This window comes from Mastigoproctus giganteus, chromosome 9, assembly GCF_048544385.1.
Source record: "Mastigoproctus giganteus isolate SK-2022 chromosome 9, ASM4854438v1, whole genome shotgun sequence".
Lineage (NCBI taxonomy): Eukaryota > Metazoa > Arthropoda > Arachnida > Uropygi > Thelyphonidae > Mastigoproctus > Mastigoproctus giganteus.
Window position 1 is genome coordinate 203883426 of NC_143583.1, and position 22235 is coordinate 203905660.

The 22235-nt window shown below is 35.8% G+C and overlaps 1 protein-coding gene across 1 annotated transcript in view; it reads right to left on the minus strand.

The window, feature by feature from the left end:
• The window catches only part of Pop1 (POP1 ribonuclease P/MRP subunit), a 126368-nt gene that overhangs the window by 90693 nt on the left and 13440 nt on the right, over window positions 1-22235 (minus strand). Inside the window, exon 4 of the mRNA XM_090380896.1 lies at window positions 18006-18187. Coding sequence (XP_090237022.1) covers window positions 18006-18187 — 182 coding nt within the window. The remainder of the gene's footprint in view (window positions 1-18005; window positions 18188-22235) is intronic.

Sequence of the window (22235 nt, forward strand, 5' to 3'; positions counted from 1 at the left end):
TGACAGTATCCTCCATACAGTGGATTGGGAAATACCCAATCGTTGGCCTATCGCTCAAGTACCCGTACTCGGATTGCCTTCTGCAAGACGTAGGACATTCTCCTCGTTGTCTGGCGTCCTCGTCGTTCACTCTCGATTCATGGTACCTCTCATGAAACAACTAGTCTCACGTAACCTTCTGTGCACACGTGCGAAAATCGTATGATAAGGAGCACGCCTGTGCGGGAAACGTTCCTGGTACAAGCGCAGAGCGGCGCGCCCATTACAGTCCGCAGCTCCATATGTGGGTGTATGTCGGCCAGTTCAACGTTTGAATACTCGTCCATCCTACTGCCTCGGGAACCGGTTCTCAAATGCTGACTTCCAGCGGGATCGCTGTTCACGCGACCTCCCGTTCAACGTCCTCTACAGCATGACGAAGGCATTTCGGACCCTGCAATGCTATGTGATTCCGATTCGTCTTTGTGCCCCCTACACCTCCTGCAAGTTTGTTGCACTGGTAGTGAATCACCCTGTATATATATATGTACACACACGAGGGGTTTTGCCATGCTACTGGCAATTATTCTATTTTAATTTAGTTTAGTATAAGCAACATGTAGTGGATTGTGCTTTTCTGCTGCAACCGATATTAGCTTTTCTACTATTTTTTCTTATTTTTAATATATATTTTTATTAATTTTTATCTCTCTATTTAATTTTTGGATTAATTGAATTATATTTATATGGGGGTAGCTGATGATGTGCTAACGCTGCATTCGTACCACCATCTATAGCCTAATTTGTTCCTATATATTTTCAGTTCAACTATTGTTTTGTCGGTGGTGTGGTATTTTTTTTTTTTTTTTTAAAGCCATAAACACAGTATTGTGTAGAAAACATTTAAGTCAATGCTTTGGTTATAACTGTATCTGACTGACTTCTAGTCTCCAGATTAACATGTTCCTGCATATATATATATATATATATATATATATATACTAAAAGGATTTTATTTTATTTGTGTTTTGCAAATCACATGTCTGAGTTTGATGTACCCGATGCTCTTGTTCCTATAATGAATCAATTATTTTGCTATTTATTTATTTAAAAAAAAAAAAGATTATTTTCAGTACGATTACTTTCACCAGTCCCACTTAGTTTGCACAGAGCCTTTCAATTTTTAGTTGCTGTCTACTTTTGTGTAAAACTCCACAAAAAAAAAAAAAAAAAAAAGAGAAAAGATTGCAAATGTATTAGATGTCCTTTGAGCACCAGTTTCAGGATCTACGGCAACTAAATTCAAATTATTCTCTTTCACCTGCTATGGTTTGATGGTAATTTTATACTCTTCAGAAGTAATGAGAAACAATGCATCATTTCTTAATATTCTCTAAAAAAAAATAAAATGCTAATAAAGGTGTTTAATTAGGGATTCAATGATGAAGAAGAGTTTTCTGTGCAAAGTCCTTGAGTTACAGTTGAATTTTCTTTCGTTTCACCAAAATCTGATGTGCATCTTCCATTTCAGCAAAATCTTAATCAAGAATGTTGTATAATGCATTTTTAACTTGCAATTGAAACTGCATTTAGAAGCAACATTCAACCACACTTTCTGCTTTATAAAGGGTGAGTTAGAAAGTATTACAAGCCTTTGAGTTGGAAAGTATTACTTGTGACCCTTAGCTGTCTGATTGTCACAGGTTGAAGATTAGATGCTCTTCTCTCTTTGTATGATATCTCTAATCACTGTTTGCTTTAATTAAATATCAGCACTCAACAAGTACAAGTCATAGGGTATTATTAAAAATTTCAGGGGCTGAACTAATATTTGGGAAATGATGAAGCTTATTCAGAAGGATCTCCTTCAAAGTATTGTCCTTGACACTACATATACCAATTCCAATGCTTCTGCAACTTTTGAAAGCATTTCTAATAGGTTTTTTTTTAGGAACTGATAATAGTTCCTGTGTCACATTCTGAATAATTTCCTTAGTCATTGCAAATCCATGTCCTTTTAAGAGGGCATTAAGGTTAGGGAAGGGGGAAAAATCATAGGAAGCTAAGTCCAGTAAAAAAATATGGTGGAAAGGAGAGACAACAGCAATGGAGTATTTCAAAAGAAATTCTTGAATGGAAAGTCCCAAATGTGCAGGGATTTTGTCACAATGCAAGTGCCAAGTCCCTGAAACCTGCTTTTCTCGCCATTTTCTCCACAGCTTCACACAACCACTGTGGAACATTTTGTAGTATTCCTGGTTCACTGTTTGACCAAGCAAGGCAAATTCACAATGAACAACAGCCTGTTAGTCAAAAAATACAATAAATATGAACTTCACATTTTATTAAGATTGTCGTGCATTAGAGAAAGTCTTCCAGTGAAAGAGAACTGGACCTTTGGTTCTGGGCATAGCCATACATCCACAATTCATCTCCAGCAAATGATGGAAGAAATGTGTGGAACTGCAGTGACATTCTTAGCTGAAACATGTCACAGTGCAAAATCTTGTGTTAAAACTGACTGACATATTACATAAGAAATAGCAATTTCACTTTATGGATTGTTAATATTTATCACTCCTGATCAGTTCATAAACAACTGAATTATTGATTTTTGAAGGGACTAAATTGCTTTGCAAATCATGAAAATGCCTTTGAATGATGCATAGTATTTTCCCCAAAAGTATTTAATTTTTTGGGTTTTTGTTGCATTTTTCTCTAATTTATCGAACTCATTGTGACTTCTGAGACATGGATGAAATGTTTATTTGGCAATTAACTCCCATTCTAATTTCTTTTTTGGCTCATTTGTCCAAACTTTTATTTATTCCAACTACCCACTTCCATAACACCAGGTGGAAATTTATTCTAATACGTTCCTTTTTTTTATTACCATTTCATATTACAATCAGAATAAGTTTTATTATAAAATTTTATTTAACAATAATCTAGAGAGCTATTCATAAGCCCCTATTTTATAATATTTAAATACTGCACCACTCCTATTAGTGTTTTATTGTAAATAAAACACTCAACCTTTTTTTTATTAAAGGCCATTTTCTGTTATTTGAATCAATGAATAAGCAAATAGCTCTTTCAATTTAGCACTTTTTTTTTTCTTTTTCTAAATTATTTATCATATTCCACTGAATATCCAAAAGTGACTCCTTTTGTAAATCAGGAAATATACTGTGGGCAGAAATTTCCAATTCATAGAAATTAGTATGCATTTCCTTCCACATATCCCTATAACACTGCATAGAGTAAAATTAGGTCTTTCTAGCAACTCTGTTGGCTTTTGTTGCTTAACCCATTTGTTTATCCAACCAATTGTAATCTTGAACTTAGAAATGCAGAGGACCACATCTTGCTTAAGTCATTTTGTGTGTTTTCCATTATTGAATTTTAAACATGTTTTAAGCATTTCCAAATATCATTTCCCATTCCAGGAGAATGCATGGTTCATTGAGTTGGGTTTAGTACATTGGCAAGACCACTACAAGAGACAGTCTTATCAAACTAAATAACACGATTTAACAGATTTGGAAATGCAAGCTTTTGTAATATATTTAAACTGTCTTTATATCCAAAGTAACACAGCTCCCCATTTCTTGCTCTGACCATCTTAAGTACAATTATAGACCATCAAGCCTTAATTACAATACAGCAATTCGCATTCTTTGAGAAGCAGTTAAATTTCTCTGCAAAAATAGCATTTTAGGAAGGATAGAAAAAAAAAAAAAAAAAAAAATTAAAATCAGTTTAACAGCAATGGATACTTTGTTGCCATTAAATACACCTACATGACTTTGCTATTTAAGAGAGAGCCCTCCAGTTCATTTATTCAATTGATAAATGATTGGATTTTCCTGTTAAAAGTTCCCATGCTTTGTTTTTAAATCCATTTATATTTTTAATATGCTAAGTATTTAATGTCAGTTTTAATTCAATGGGAAAGTTATTCTTGATCTCTGGTTAAATATATATATATATATATATATATATATAGTCATCTGTCTACTTTGGCCAGGAATACAAAACAATTAAAAACAGGTATGCATGTGTACCCACAGAAGAAATAAATTTTGTAAAAAGGATAGGTGAAATGGGATGAACAAAAATTCAAGGAAACATTGAAAAAGTTAGGTAACCTTATGAAAAATACAAAACATGAATAAATAATGTTATTATAATAAAGAGTAATAAAATGTAAGTCAGATTAAGTAGAGAACTGATAATTTGATTTTTTAATTCTGTAAGGATTATGTAGTGTTCATCTACAGTTAATGGGATTCTTGGGCTATAGTTCGGATTGAGTTAGTTTTAATGTTGAAGTACATCCCCACGATTTCTCAGCTTGCTTTTTGTTTCAGTAACTAAAGAAAATCCACTTTTACATAGATATGCTGATGAAAACAGAAAGGCTTTCAGTGCCTTTTCAATTAGCTGTGTAAATTCACCATGAGCTTTAATCCAAAAAGTTTAAAGATGAAAATTATCTTTAAAATTTTTAAAGTGCAGACTGAGGAAAGATCAACTAGTAATTCCTCTTCTATTGATAAGTTATTTTCTTTGTTATCAACTAAAAGATCAAATATCCATAAAAACCTACTCTTGGATTTTTGTTTGAAAGAAAAAAGTCATCAAATTTATAATTAAGTTTATTCAAGTGATTAAAAATGATCTGCATAATTAAATTCATTGTTTTTATCTTTTACTTAATTCAGCATCTCTGTTAATCCACAACTTTAATTTAATTTCTTTTTAAACCCTTCTATTTTACTATAGATGTAAAATACATTTTACTGTGATCCTTGTAAAGGTAAATTTAACTCATTCTTGATTCTGAAAAGTGTCTGCAAGATAGCAGGGTTTCAAGTACCAACTGATAACCTTGCACTATTTAATAATATCTGAATTCTCCCCAACAGAAACAATACTATTTCCTCTGTAAGTTCACACGATTTTTTTAACACTCGACCCTCGGACAGCCAGTGAACTTCTGCATACAGTAAGGGCACTGGATTTTATTAAATTAAACTGATTCAACATTACAATTACAGCCCATATCAACTGTGTGCACTGCCTCAGACTATATGCATCTTAATTAAGGGCACAACTCCCCCATTTCCCCTTTAATATCTTCTCCAGTTCTAATTATTATGCAACTACAGCAGTGTGGTACTGATTATTGGTGTAAAAATTATTTATGCAAATTATTATTAAGTATGTTCATATATATTAACGAAAGCTTTGTATGTTTCTATGTATATTTATTAAACCTGTTACAATTCGCTCTGAGAAAGCCGTAATTTATTTTACTAAGTGTCTTCACCATGTTGGTCTGCGTAAAAAACAACTCCCAGTGGATGGATTTTCACAAAATTATGTTTTGTTATTTTATAAATATTTGTTGAGCACCTCAAATTTCACGAAAATTGATCTAGCAATTATTTTATTTTTTTTTATACAAATTGTATGGAAAAAAAATTAATAGATTAAATGTAGTTTTAATGCAGTATTATTAGCTTTAGACAGTCTATGCACACTTCGCATGGATTGTTATGCAAGACTCATGAGTGTTGCTTGTGAAACGATATACACTGAAAAGACAGAATTCAAGGGATACCTGGTTCCTGGGCAATGTGATGCTGTCACCCCTCTCGCTAGTGGACAAACCCACCGCTTGGCAGGTATATAGGTACACTACATTCACGTAGACGGTAATTCGACGTCAGTATGGATAGACGTTGTGTTAACAGACTTTGAAAGAGGGATGATAGTGAGTGCTCAATGCATGGGTCACTCTATCAAAGAAGTGGTACAGAAATTGCACTATCCTCATTCGGCAGTATCATGTGTGTATTGGCAATACGCCATTTCTGGAATAACATCTCAACGTGGACAACACCGCGTGGGGAAGAAAGGTGGTGGATGAACTTGGCCATCGATGTCTGTCTCGCATTGTTTCAGCCAACCAGAGAGCAACAGTGGGACAAATCCTCACTGACTTCAATGAGGGAGGTGCCAGAAATGTCTCCACCCAGACCAGTCAATCATTAGCCCCAATATGTTATGGGAGCTGCCAACCCACCAGTTACATTGCTAACACTACAACACAGGACTCTAAACCTCAACTGGGCGAAAGAACATCGACACAACTTGGATGATTGGAGACGGGTCACCTGGTCTGATGAGTCCCGTTTCCAGTTATTTTGAGTGGATGGGAGGGTGCTAATCTGGCGGAAACCGCACAAAGTTACGCACCGTTCATGTCAACAGGTAACTGTTCAGGCAAGTTGACGGTCAGTAATGGTCTGGAGCATGTTCAACTGGCACACATTGGGCCCTCTGGTATATCTACATGCATCTCTGAACAGGCCAGGTTATGTGTCCATCCTTTCATAGTCATCATTCACCCACAGGGCAATGGACTCTTCCAGCAGTATAATGCGCCTCCCACAGAGCTGTGGTGACTAGAACATGGTTCTAAGAGCATTCCACAGATTTTACCACCATGTAATGGGCTTCCCGTTCACCGGACATGAACATCCTGTGGAGCATCCTTGGGATGCTGTGGAAAGGTCAGTTCAAGTTTTGGATTCTCCACCCAGGAATGTGATGGAATTATGGACAGTGGTGCAGCAAGCATGGATGGAAATACCTGTGAAAAGCTTTTGTGAACTAGTAAATTCAATGCCCTGCCATGTGATGCCCTTATCTGGACAAAATGTGGGCCTACCTGTTACTAGGTAGCTATCCCATGATTTCTGTCCAGACATTGTACATAGAGAAAAAAAGAGACAAGGGGGGGGGGAGTATATGGGAGAAGGAATAAATATTTCATAATTGTAATTAAACTGCATGACCAAGTTGAGAGAATGTAAACCTACAGTTTTATTAAGTGTTCTATAAAGTTATAATCATAATAATTAACCGGTAAGAAGGTAACCTTTGTGGTTGTAACCTTTAGAAATAGTGTTGGTCCTTAAGTTTTGCACACCAGTGTAGCTTTATCGCTCAAAGGAAAACCGTCAACATTAAATGGATGTTGGAAAACTGCACTGTATGACCAGTCAGTTCATTCAGGAAATATGGACGAACAAGCAGAAAATGGAATCGGTGCAATAGTAGAACTTACTAAGTCAGTAGGAGGGGAAGGTTTTGATGATATGACTACTCAAGACGTTCAAGAATTACTGGTAGAAAAAAAAAACAGGCTGGCTAAGTGGATTTGGTGGAAATGGCATTGGAGGTAAACAAAATCAATTCAGATGATAATAATGCAGATGAAAATTCTGAACTTGCAAATTTTACACTAAAAAATATACGGGAAGATATAAACTTATTTTTAGAATGCATATTCTTCGACTGAAAGGAGCCCAAAATTCAAAAGGGAGCTTTTCAAAAATGCTTAGTTCCATATGATGGGATTTACAAAGATCTATCAAGCAAAAGCAAACAACAAAACCTGAATTACTGATTTTTTAAAGAGAGCAGAAGATAAACGAAATCTAGAATAGTGTATTTTTGTTAACATTTTTTTAATGAAATGGTGTATTTTTGTTAGCTTTTGGAATGAAACCCACCCCTTTTTGTACTAGTTTCTAGTCCCATATAACACGGTTTCGCAATACACAAGATTTTAACATCAAAATTGATCCAGAGAGAGAATCTTTATTGCAACATTTGATTGTAACTGATTACAAGGTTAAGTATTGCAACTTTCCCTTCACGGCCAAAAGGCCAGGGGTTTACAGATAAGAAGTGTTACAAAAATATTAAATACCATAAGACATTCAAGAACAAAAACAAGATGACATTAAATGATAGATGGATAAAAAAAATGACAAATGCATATACAATTTATAGTAGTGACTATTGTCCTCATAGGTCATGGGAGAGAGCAGCAAGAGCACTGTCAGGCTTGTTTCCAGTAATGCTCACTAATTAATTCACAGGGGGGTCTCCAAGCGGTGCAGTTTTACTTCCATCTAGACAATTGCGATGGGTTGCAACACTTTGTCAAGAGATGGTGGCACTACATCCATTGTGGTCGCCATTCCCTGTTAAGGAGTTTGGCTATTGTTAGATGCAACTAACAGTTTGCGGTCCATGGAGGGTGTTGGAGCGAGTATCCCATATCTATATCATCAGTTGACGGCAAATTTGTTAAGGTCGGCGTCTATGTCATGGATTCATTTGAGCATCTGGTATGGTAGGAAACGATCTGATAGGTGGAGTCGTGAATGAAGAGGGCAAATAGCTGGGCAGGTAGAATCCTCCAACCACAGCAATCCCAGAATGAAGGAGATGTGATCAGACCAGTCAACATCTTTACTGTGATTATCAGTCTTTTTTTTTTATCAATGAGAGAGGGCAGCCTGGGGATTCCATTTCAGTTGTATGAACATGGGGTAGTAACCTGTGCTTGTAGGTTACCCATTTGAGGAGGCAATATTCCGCTGCCCAGATGGGTTTTCTGATCGTAGGTGCTGCTGATACCCAGATTTCAGCTGCATAAAGTAGTGGGGAATATATAATGGTCCTGACATATTTTGTTGTTAATTGTTAAAAATTAGTCACACAAGTTTATAGTTTATATATTTCAACACCATATAAAGCTATTATTTAAAGCTTTCATTTTCAGGCCAATACAATACTGGTGGTAGTAGTAGTAGTAGTAGTGGCATGTGATACAAGAAAGCAAATGTATGAGCTTATACAGCATCAGCCAAAAAAAAAAAAAAAACACACACCATTCCCTCCAAATGCCTGTCCAGTTCCTCCTTAAATTTATTCAACCTATCAACTTCCACAACGACAGATGGAAGTTTGTTCCAGCAATTAACCACCCACTGGCTAAAGGCAAATTTCCGCACATCTATTCTGCATCTGTCTTTTCTTAATTTGAATTTATGCCCCCTTAGGTTCGTAATCTGAACAAGTGGAAGGATCCCATCAGAATTCAGCGTGCTGAACCCATTCAAGGCCTTATACACCTCAATCAGATCACCGCGTAGGTGCTTAGTCTCCAGCCACTGCAATTTGCAGAACTTAAGCCTCTCTTGATAAGAGGATCCCTTCATTCCCCTCACCAATCTTGTTGCCCTTCTCTGTACACGCTCAAGTAAATCTACATCCTTCCTAGAATGAGGCCTCCAGACCTGTACGCAGTACTCAAGGCGTGGCCTGACCATTGCCTTATACAGAGGGATAATCACCTCCTTTTCCCTGCTAGCAAAATTCCTATATATCATTGACAAAACCCCATGACCTGCCCTGGCAGCCTGTCTGCATTGCTCAGAAAACTTCATATTTGCCTGCACAATTACTCCCAGGTCTTTTTCATTTTCTACCACCTTAAGTGTAGTATCACACAGTTGGTACATTTCTCTGGGGTTACTTCTACCCATATGCAGTACTTTGCATTTGTCAAGGTTAAACTTCAGTTTCCACTTCTTAGCCCATCTGCCCAAATTATCTAGATCCTGTTGCAGTAGTACACTGCCATTACTGTCATTAACAACCCTGCCAACCTTTGTATCATCTGCAAACTTCGACACTAAGCCTGATATACCTTCATCAATATCATTGATAAATATACAAAACAACAGTGACCCAACACCGAATCCTGTGGGACTCCACTAATAACATTAGTCCAAGCAGCACCCATTGATTACCACCCTGTCTTCTCGCACTTAACCATCCTTTTATCCATTGTAGCAACTTACCCTTAATACCATTCTGCTCCAATTTGTACAATAGTCTTCCATGCGCAACAGTGTCAAAAGCTTTCCTGAAATCCAAATATATGATATCAAAATTATTTTTTGCATCCAGTTCCTTTGTAACCACATCATAACAACCAATCAAATTTGTCAGACAAGACTTTCCCTTAACAAAACCATGCTGTGTCTGAATTATTGCTGCAGTCTTGTCTAGATGATCCTGCAATGCATCTTTAACCAGTGACTCCATTATTTTACCCAGAACAGAAGTTAAACTAACTGGTCTGTAATTACTCGTGTCACCCTTCGATCCCTCTTTGTGAAATGGGGATACATTTGCACATCTCCAGTCCGTGGGAACCTCCCCTGAGTCCAAGGATGCTCTCATAATTATGGCTAAGGGTTTGCTTAGTTGCTTTGCCGCCTCCTTTAATATAACTGGATAGATCCCATCCACCCCAGGTGCTTTTCTTACGTTTAACTTCAACAGTTTCTCTTCCACTTTGCTCTCAGTTATTACAAAATCATTAAGTATCCTGCTACAATTTGATAACCTTCTGCCATTTTCAAACCTTAATAATTCCTCATGTATGAATGTAGATGCAAAATACTCATTCAGTTTGTTTGCTATCTGAGCAGGATCATCAACAGTCGAACCATCGATGTCAAGTGGACCAATCAGATTCATCCCCTTCCTTTTAGAGTTTATATAAGTAAAGAAATCCTTGCTGTTTTTCTTAGCATCTTTTGCCAAGGATTTCTCATAATCTGCCTTCGCCTGCCTTTGGCAGGCAAAGGCAGATTACGAGAAATTTCTGTGCCCCTTACTGGTGTAAGGGGCACAGAAACATAGTACAGTAATTAGATAGAAAACAGATAATATATTTAGATTTCGGTCAAGCCTTTGATACTGTACCACATGTACTGGAGTAATGTGGCATTATGGGAAAGTTACTACTATGAATAAAGGGATGGTTAAGTGGTAGGAAACTGGTTATATGGCTACTGCTCTTCATGGACTAAAATGATAAAGAGTTTGTGGGGGAAAATTCATTGTTGGGCCCTTTACTGATACGGTTATTTCATGTTTGATGTTTAAGTTTATTGATGATACAATAGCAGATACAGTGGTTAATGAGAATAATCAGGGTATGCTACTTCGAGAGGATCTACTGCAGATAAACTCAGCAGATGGGTTGTAAAATGGAAACGGAGGTTTAACAGTGAAAAATGCAAGATGCTACATTTGGATAGCAGTAATCCACGAATAACATACCATCTGGGTAGTACTAACCTTTAAATACAGTAATTAGAAGTAGTTTAATAATTAGTTTTTAAATTGTGCCTTATGCTTGGTTATTTAGTACACAGATTACTGAATGGCACATTGACTTTTAACATTTTAGCATTGGGTATTTCTAGGTATGGCTATTGGGTATGACTATCTAATATGAAATATCATGGTTGATGATGATTTAAAATGTTTCACTTGTTCACTTTTATGTTAAAATTTTTACATCAATAACATAATGTTTAATAGTGGCAATGGCACTAGAAATTGCTAAGAAATGGTCTTAACTTAAAAAAGTTAGTATCTATTATAGTGTGTGTGTATATATATAGTGGCAGACAAAAAAAAAAAAAAAACTATCACTTGTGAATTTTGGAAATAATGTTTTGCAGAAATGTTCCAAAGCAGTCTTTCGATAGGTCGTGCACTTGTTTCAACACCAGAGGCCATCTCAAAGTCCAGTTTTAGATCAGGAACAGTATCATGGCAATTACAAAGGCATAGCCATTTCAAATATCAATGGGATATATATCTCTGTGAATGAAATCCAATAAAAAAACTCCACCTGATATACCCAATTACCATAAATATCTTCCCAAAGGGTAAAATGTGCAATTAATGGAAATATGAGAAATCATGCAAATGGCAATCATGACAACCAAACACATTTTATTGCATTTACATGTACAAACCAATATGACAAATTAATGCAATAGTATTATGTACTGTAAATCAGAAAAATAAGTCCTCAATATTTTGTTGTTCCTCCTCTAGCTATAATTACAGCCTTGCAACAATCTAGCATAGAGTTAATCAACTTCTGGATATACAGTTGCCCAATTTCATGGTATCACAACCTTATAATTATTCTCCTGCAGCTGAATCTTACTTGTTGGCTTCTTCTGAGCAATTTTAGACGACATTATGTACCAGTAATTTTCAATAGGGTTCAAAATCTGCACTGTTGCCAGGCAGTCCAACACTAATTTCAGTATTTCTGAGGTATGACTGCACCTTAAGGGAGAAAAACGAGGGAAAATATTGGTGTATAATTTAAGCCTTGTGAGACAAGAAGACAAAACTCATCATTAAATCTAAATAGCATAAAACTTACCAATTTTGCTGTGTGGCAAGGTGCTGAGTCTTGTTGAAAAACGCAGTTTTGGACATCTGTGTGGTGATCCCTAATAACGGGTTTCAGGCACTCCTCCAAGATAGCAGCGTAGGTTTCTACATTCACCATTCCATTAATAAACTTAATTCGCCCCACCCCTTTGCTTGTTGTGCATCCCCACACCATCTGACTGGCGGGGAACTTTAAAGTCAGTGTTATGCAGTCAGGATGGTATGCCTCTGATTTTCGTCTTCTGACATATCGCTTCCCATCCAAGCCATGCAGGTTGAATTTCGATTCGTCAGAAAAGATGACGGTGTCCCATTGCTCTTTTGTCCATGAAACACGCGTTTTAGCCCAAGCAAGTTACTTCTTCCTCATTCGTTGGGTCAACAAAGGCTTCTTTTTGGGCTGATAGGAATGCAGACCACATTCAGAAAGCAGTCTTTGGATAGGTCATGCACTTGTTTCAACACCAGAGGCCATCTCAAAGTCCAGTTTTAGATCAGGAGCAGTAGCATGGCAATTACAAAGGCACAGCCATTTCAAATATCGATCTTGGGAAGGTGTAGTCACTCTCTTATGGCCTGATCCAGGTCTTCTCTTCACGTCACCAGTTTCATGCTTTAATTTCAGCACCTGGAATCCTGTTGACCAGTGACAGCCAATTTGATCAGCAACAGCACGCATAGAAAGTTCTTCCTGGGACAGAGCAACAGCTACACTTTTTTTTCTTGGTGTCAACTGAACATATGGAGTCATGCTTACACCTCTGCAAAACAGGATGCTAATGAGCATGAAACCCTTCCAAAGCTGTATTTATAGAAACGGCTGATGCAATACCTTGCAATTACTGTCTTCTGCTGCAATAGAAGCGTTATCTGGCACAATACCTTTGCTTTGCGACAAACAAAATGATAATCAAACGATATCTTATAAAAAAATCAATCAAATAATATCTTGTACATTTCACTACAAATGTTACTTTTTTTTTTTTTTAAGGTGATGCAGTTTTTTTGTCGGCACTGTATGTATATACACATATTGCACTTCTGTAATTTTAGACCTTAAAAAAAAAAAAAAAATTAATTTCTGAAAGCACCACGCTCATGTATGTTAAAGAAAATTTTATGAGGAAGGGGTACTGTTGTGTAAAAAAAAAAAAAAAAAAAAAAACCTGACATTTTTAACAAGAACTACATCTATGCTATTATACTGCAGTACAATAGCATAGACTTGTTCCAGGAACATAATATCAACTCCGACCTTCGGTTCACTCTCAGTTATCAGCTAATAAATACTGAGATGAGGGATAAAAATGAAGTTTACACTGAATATAAACCCTCTACACAGATTCTGTATTAGATGAGAAGTGTACTGCTATAGGAATTTGTAGAAGAGAGGGTTAAAAAAAAAAAAAAAAAAAAAAAAAATTCTATGGCATTCACTTTATACAAGTAATTTGCAGCCCATCAAGTTCAGCACTTTTGTATCACTGTTGGACATTATGAAAATCTTGCTCTGCTGGCTGCTTATTTGTTACTTTCAAGAACCAAATATCTAGAACACACACAATCCTCTTTATATGCACATTAATTGCTAATTACAACAGAAAATCTATAAATTAAAACAAAATCTGATTTGCCATAAAAGTTGTAGCAATACTATATCTTACAAATATAAAATATTAATCTTAAGTAAACCTGGATGAACTTTGGAATCTTTTTCTTTACTGTAAAATTAGCAAGGAGAGACCTCCTCTAGACCTGACCAGGGTTTGAACCTGGTCCTCCCACCAATTAGCTACAACCAGTGGGTGTGCATCACTACACCATCAGGCCTTATAAAAAACTTTCTACAGCAAAGAAAATTTCAAAAAATCTATTTATCAAACATATTTTGTACTATAAATGTGAAACATTTTGGTAATTTAGATATTTCAATAACTTTATGCCAAATCAGCATATAACAGAAACCTAAATCAAAGTTTCATAACCAGTATTCCACAGTTTCATAGGGGTCCTACAAGCTGTGAATAACATTATTTTTATTTTAATAGCAAAATGAATAATTTTTTTTTATTTAGGAAGAAGTGCATAAGAAAAGCTTGAGTAACACTTTTCTAAACAACAATGGTAAAACTAATTTTTAGTATTAAAAAGTTGTTTTAAAAGAAAAAGCACAGCTACATTAAAGTTTTTTCATAGTTTAATTTTATGCTTAAACTATGAAGTGCTGTATCTTTGCAGATACTTTTTTCTTAGAATAGGATCACACTTAATGTTTTTTAATCTGTAAAAAATGTTTTCATTTTTTGCTACCAGATATTATTGCAGTTCCTGGCAACTTTATTATGCCCAATGAAGATTTGGATTATATACAAAAATATTTAAATCGAGACATCCATGACTGGAATGTCTTTTTACTCTCATTCTGAATAACTCAAAAAAGGTCCAATGGTATGCTACATGTGCAGGAAAGTGCTATAATGACATGTGACTCTACCAGTATCCAAAACTGGTTCACTAGCAATAGGAAATGGGCAGGATCCCAAAGAGATCTAAAGATGTTTAAATGGAAAACCAACTGGAAAACATCCTTGAACAGATGCAACTGAACATTTGGAATAGATTATCAAGTGTACCTGTTGGCAAATGAAGGAACAATTAACCTTTGCATTTAAGTCTGCAATGTCACAAAACATTGGTACACACCATGCAAAGAACCCTATAAAGAATACACTATAAGAGACTATTGCAGAAGACTGACCATGGACACCATCAGGACAATATGGCTTCATTAATGCCAGGAACACAAATGATGGATATAGAAGGACTGGAGGCAAGTTGTGGGGTCTAATGAGTCCTGATTTAACATTTTCAATACTGACTGAAGAGTTCATATATAGAGGAAATCACACAAAATCCTGAAGCCATCTTGTGTATTGACAGTACAGGCTGCTAGAGGGTGTGTAATGGTATGGGGCATGTTTTCATGGCATACTTCTTGTCTCATCACAAATGCCAAAGCACATCCAAATATCATTACCTATCAGGTACACCTAGCAATGTTACATGTTTACCCCTATGGGCAGGAGTACTTTCAAGACGACAATGCAACCATCTACAATGCCAAAATGTGTTAGTGGTTTGAGGATCACAAAGAAGACTGGAAGAATCTGTAATGAATAGCCTCATTTTTTAAGGTTTAATGGTGGAAAAATTGCATTGGTCATATGGTGTCTGTTATATGTTATTGAAAGAAAGATGCATAAGGGTATAAATCTGGTCAGAAGTGATTTGTTTCGAGTAACTAAAGAATTCAAATCAAGTTGGTGTTGTTTCCTATAGACTGATATTTTCAATTAGCACTAAATCATCAAACTAATGGCTCAGATAACTTTAATAGATTTAAACTATTACTGTCAATTTGGTAACATGGTATGAGGATGTGTTTCATTTAACAAGAAGTGATGTTAAAGGCTATAGTCCTGCCAATTTGGTAACATGGGCAGTCTATGAGGATGTGTTTCAGTTAACAAGAAGTAATTCTTCCCATGTTCTGAAAAGAACTACTACTTCCTATCAATTCTTTTAAAGGCTGGAGCTCCACATTTGTGGCTCATATAAGAGTGCAAGCAGTAACAGGCCCTCTGTGTCTAGAGGGTATAACTGGGTGTTTGGCAGCTTGACCTGCATTTTAATTTTTAGGAATTCAAGTGTGCCTCAGAATTGAACAGAACTTGACAAAATGGCAAGTTGCATCATGCTCAATCAACCAAGATCAGATTTGTCTCATAATAAGATGGGAGGCTAAACTTGCATCTGGGGATTAGGAAATATGTTTATGTGATCTAATGCAATTCAGTAGTGCATGCACCACTGAATTGTATGCATTCAACAGGGAGTGATTTGTTATTTGGTTTTTTTTTAGGAGCATTAGCAACTAAGGCCATATTGCTCTGGGGATATGTGATGGTCATTCCCTGACCTTTCCGCATCCTCCGTATTTGGTGGCTCACGGGCTTGAACCCCGGTCTAATCAAGAAGCATATGCTATGCACTGTTGCTCCTGCCCACCTGGCTACGGAGGCGCCAGGGAGTGATACAGATATGACAAAAGGAGACTGCTATTGCACCTATGTCAAGTGTCAGTTTTGAATCCATCAGTACATATCTGGATACAATGGGAATTCGTTGACACATATGCTATGTGCAATTGTCTAAAGTTTAATATTTGCTATAATGCTACCAACACATACAAAATAGTTATTACAAGATAGTGAATATACAGCCTATAGAAGAAGTTTTTTTGGTATGTTGTCTACGTGTAACTTTAATGTTGCATTAGAGTTACATGTAAACAACATACCAAATTTCTTTAAACTTAATGTTAAAATTAACTTATCCACTGTTGGTCAATGAGAAATTACCACAAGAGATGAGCTGGCAGGCTCTGCATCAAGGCAGTATAATTTAAGAATAGCAATTCAATTTCCTCCTGAGATGAAGCAATGGTTTGTTTGCTTCCAAAAACTTTGAATGGAAAGTTTTCAAACTTTGTTTGAAAAGCACTGGGGGAATTCATAAAGCACACTAATTAATTCAGTTGAACCACTCACAGTTACACTTTCTAGCAGTCATATACCAGGGTGCATTAAGCTAAATACATGGAACAAGTGAAGCAGGGTGAGAAAGTACGTGGTTTTTGTTTTTTTTTTGAGTTCATGTATTTCTTTTTAAAAAAAAAATCAAAATTACTGTCAAAAGTTAGGCTTAGGAAATTAACACTGCCAGAGATCACTATAGGATGAACCCCCGGTCGATCCTGGTCCAGGGTGTAATTCCGCCCCCTCCACCCACAAAAATATACAGCAGTGGTTTTCTGCTGTATATTTTTGTGGGGGGCAACTGCCATTCTCCAACATAGACAGCTCTATTTTACTGAATGAACAGTGAAGTTCTTTCGATGTTGTTCTTGTTTTTGGAGTGGCATAAGACATCTGTCATTAGCAAATAGGTGTGTTTAAACATTAGCAGGACTTTTCTTTGTCATTGGTTTATTCTAATAGCAAAGAGAATAAACCGAGCCTTTTGGGACTCCTTTCTGTGTGAAAGAATATTTTGATGATAAGTTTGACAAGTACAGCATTGGAAGAAACTTGGTTAATGTTCTCATGAGCCAAGAATGTGAAGATCTTAAAGAATGCCAAAATGCTAAGAAGGGTCAAAGGCCTCTTTGATACCATGACTAAACTTTTTTTTTTTGAAAGGTTACAGATCTTTGACCAAACTTTTCTACTTAGGCCTATTAGAGATCATCTTTAGCCAAGGTTTTACCAAGGTCATTGCCAAGGTTTTACCAAGGTCATTACCAAGGTCATTTAGAGAAATTGGTTTGTTATTATGTGGGTGAGCTTTATCTTTTCTTGGTTTAGGAGAAAGTCAGTACATGAGTTAGGAATTTTCAAAAGAGAATCTTACTGAAAAAATAAGCACAGAATATAGAGATTTAACTGGTGAAATGTGATAGAATATTTCACCAGGACCCAGAGCACTCTCTCCTCTCCTCAGTTATTGTTACAGGATCGCTGATACCAACATGAAAAAGGGAGACACATCCTTACTATGTAAATACCATTGCAAGGATAACTCACCATAATTGCATGCTAAGCTGAGTCTCTAGTTTGTCTTTCAAAGGGCAGAGGATCCATATCCTACAGTCCAGAAGGTATAATACTTAGGAATAAATAATGACACCTTATAATAGAATGAATTAAATTCATTACCATACAGTATATTATTATTATATCATAAGGTCCATTATACCACAAAATAAACCATCACTAAAAGTACTTAATAATTAAAAATAAATTGCAAGACTGACTTACCTCTCTCATAGCACGCACTCTAAGTCGACGTGGCATTCGCTTAGCATTATGGCTAGCAGCTCTCCTCCTCATATGCCGAGGTATTTGCTGTGTCGCCAGTTTCAGTTGCTTTGTTTCCACTTCTTTAAGGAGGACTGAGATCTCATTAGCTCGAGATCGAGCAAACTTCATTACATTCACATCTACAGTTTAAATCCATTAATGTAATTTATCACACCTTATTCACATAATAAATTTAACTGCGAATTAATATGCTTTTCAAATTTTTTAAAAGGTTAGTATATAAACTGTTAAACTGTACTTCAAACAGTTAGCAATTTATAATTAGATTTAGTTAGCTGACTGGTTATGTTAGTAACTTTTATTCCTAATCAGTTCTTAAAAACCAACCCAAACTTTCTAAAGGAACCAGGGTCGACAGGTACTTTTTGTCCACAAAAAAAAGTCATAATTTAACCACAATGCTAATGAAAGTAGCTATGAGCACTAAAATATTTGAACAATTTAGAAAAATGGTTCTCAGAAACACCTTATAGAGATTGATTAAGTTACTTCACGTAAACTGACACAATGGCATTTAAGTAAGATGCTATTTACTTGTTTGTTTAATGATATTAAACAAAGTGAAAAAATACTTCTGATGAAAACATTTAAGTTGTATAATAACCACATGCTGCCCTGCATGTTCATGAACCAGTTATTTTTGGATCTGCTTATTCACAAATCATGAATTTTCTTTGAATGGTTTTTGAGAATGGACACTCTGGTAGTGAAATTAGCTTTCGGCCCAAGTATTGCAAGTGCAGCCGTAGCCTAGTGGCCAGGCGCGCGGGTGCATAAGTACACGTGCCTTGAGTGACCGGGGTTCAAGCCCCTGACTGCTGAATACGGTGCTGTTTCTTGTATTCTGTCTATCTTGTGAACTCGTCTGACCATTTGGTCATCCCGGAGTATAAACAGAAAATTTATTTATTTATCTTGGGCTGCAGCATATAACAACACTACTCTCTGTTCAAATGGCAACATCTCAAGGAATATAAATTCCATTTTTGGATTTTTAATATGAATAAAAATTAGCTAAAATTTATCTTCAAACTTATAAAATAGCTAATGATATTTGGTCTTACTAAAATTATGTGATGTTAGGACTCTTTTGCCATTTCACATGTTTTTACAGACAACAGGATTTAAACTTCCTATATATGCTCAAATCTTATCTCTCATAGCAAAACAAGTTTTGCCTTCCTAATAAGTCATCCTGCTATTGTGCTACTATCAAGCATATAGCACTGCAAACAGGTTAATTTGCAATTTATTTTAAAGATGAGCCACTGCTATGACAGCCCATTTTAGGATTCAGTCCCTCATCAGATATTATTTCACTCTCTCATCAGATTGCTTTCATAAAGGTAACTACAATGTTCTCAGACAGTTTTTAAATTCTATGCAGTGGGACCAACTAATGAAGTTATCAACAATATGTTCTATATGGGAGTATTCAAGGATACAAATAATAATAGCTATTAGGCTTTTCATACTGACTAAGAGATCCTGGCCAAGGCTTAGACGTAAATGGGTGTCAGATGAACTGAAAGGTGTGGCATAGAAAAATGCATGGGGTGCATATAAATTATCAGATGATAGATGCCTACAACAGATATAAACTCATCTGCAATCAAGTCAAAAGGATGTTAGGCAAGCTAAGGCAGATGAACATTTCTGGCAAAGAAAAGAAACAGACTTCTTTGTTTATATAAACAATAGAAGGAAGGGGATAAATCACAATGGTCAATTAGATATGAATGGTTTAATTATTGATGATCCTATTCAATTTGCTGACAAAACTGAACAGGTATTTTCCATCTGCATTCACACATAGGGAATTTTTTTAGAGATGTAGATGCCAGAAGCATGTCAAATTATAAGAGGGAGTAAATGCAAAAAATAATTTTGACATTGTATACTTAGATTTCAGAAAAGCATTTGATACTGTTGCATATGAGTCTGCTATGCAAAATTGAAGCAGTATGGCATTAAGGAAAAGTTGCTGCTATGGATAAAGGGATAGTTCAGTGGGAGAAGATAGTTATCACTGGGCACTGCTCTTTATGGACTAATGATGTTAGTGGAGTTCCATAGGGTTCACAGTGCTGAATCTATTGTTGTTTTGTGCTCATTAAATGATATTGATGAAGGCATATCAGGTTTGATGTCTAAGTTTGTAGATAATACGTAATCTGGCAGGGTGGAAGCTAATAACAGTAATCAAGTGCTACTGCAACAAGATCTAGAAAAACTAGACACGTGGGCCAAGAAGTGGCAATTGAAGTTTAACATTGACAAATGCAAGGTATTTTGTATGAGTAACAGTAATCTCAAATTAACATAGCAACAAATTGTTACCACACTCAGCATAATAGAGAGAGAAAAAGAAAGGGGGTTAATTATGCAGTCAGATATAAACTTTTCTGAGCAGTGCAGACATGTGCTAGGACAATTCATTGGGTTTTGTCAACTGATATACAGGAATTTTCGCTGATCTCCAGAACATGGGCACATACCCAAAACACCATGTTGAGGGTATGGCCGAAGAACAGAGTGATTATCTGGTTGAGTACTGTGATTGGCTCATTACTGGGAATGCATAATTTACCTCATTTTGTGTTTCTGATTGTTTGATTGGACGCAAATTCGTTTCTGATTTTAGAGTGAATTATCATGAGAATATAACCAAGAATATAACCATAACCAAGAGCAGCATGAAATTATCATGCTGCTCTTGGTTATTGTGTGTTATTATTTCAAAGGATAAATTTTATGAAAAAAATTGTATGAATTTATGTATTTTGATAGCTTTGGAAATCAAGTGTTTTCCACATGGATGTTTGATGAAGTGTACTACCAGCCGGCATGTGAGGACTGATGTGTGACTTTTTTTGTTTTCACGTTGTTTCTTGATAATTTGATTTTTTTCGCAGTAATCGTATGTTTTTAGTACCAGGTATTAGCAGGGGGGGAGGGGGGGGGGGGTCTGGAGACAGCAGCCCCAGAACAACAACAAAAAACGGCATTTCTGTTGATGTGCACAAGCAGTTCTCATTCTCAATGCTCGTGAAATCATCTAGTAATGTAGGGCCACAAAAGTGGGGGGTCTGGGGGTAACCCCAAAAATGTGTGTTTTAAGTTAATGTTTACTTTATGGAGAAGTGCAAGAATTTTTATAGCTCTTAGTGAAATCTACACCTATGTAGCAAAACTGTAGTTGAAATGATGAATGAATAAAAAATTTTATAATCCTTCACTGCAACAATCCCATGGATGCTAGCTTGTCAGACTTTTAGGTATAACTCTATGACTTGTGTGCTCAGATACCAGCCTATGACTTCTACTACTATTTAAAATTATATAATAGTTCAGTTTTCATATTTGTACTATAATCTTTTTCAAGAAAATATTCAATAGATTAATTATAGGAATCATAAGGTACGTGAAAGCTCTGCACTTAATGAAGGTACCAAATATCAATAGGGGTTCTAGTTACATTATTGTATCAGCAAGTGAAGATTGTCTTTAAACTTACATTATTTAAAAAAAAAAAAAAATTATTAATGGTCCATCACCACTGCATAATATAATTCATTAAATGGATATATTTGAGTCCATGAACTTATTCACAAATTTCAGCATTTGCAATCATGCCCAGGAGTGTATACCTCATGAATACAGAGGGTTAGCATAGTGTAGAGCAGGGTGTATATAAAAACTGAACAGAATATTAAGAACTTAAACTAAAAACTTTCAGTTCTTATTAATTGTTAATATTCAGTTCTTAAAAGGTTTTTATTTTACTAGCTGTAGTTAGAGTTTCAATTACAAACTTGTGGCACAAATGAGAATTAACAATGCAATTCCAAGAAGACAAATGTTTATGTATAAGAGAAAGCAGAAGTTTAAAGTATAGAAGAAGAATAGGAAATGTATGTCTTTGATATTAAATAACCATGCAAAGAATGTTCAGTGGGAGGTATAGCAAAGAAATATGAGGAAAAAATAAATTAGCAACTTTTAAGTGCCTAGTTTCTTTTTTTTTGGGGCCAGTTCTCACACACACACACACACACACACACACAATCCCTTTTTTCTTTGTTTAGTTTGAAACCTAATAGCCACTGGATTCTTCATTAAGTTATTTAATTTTATCATTCTGTTTACATCAGTAATGTTATTTTG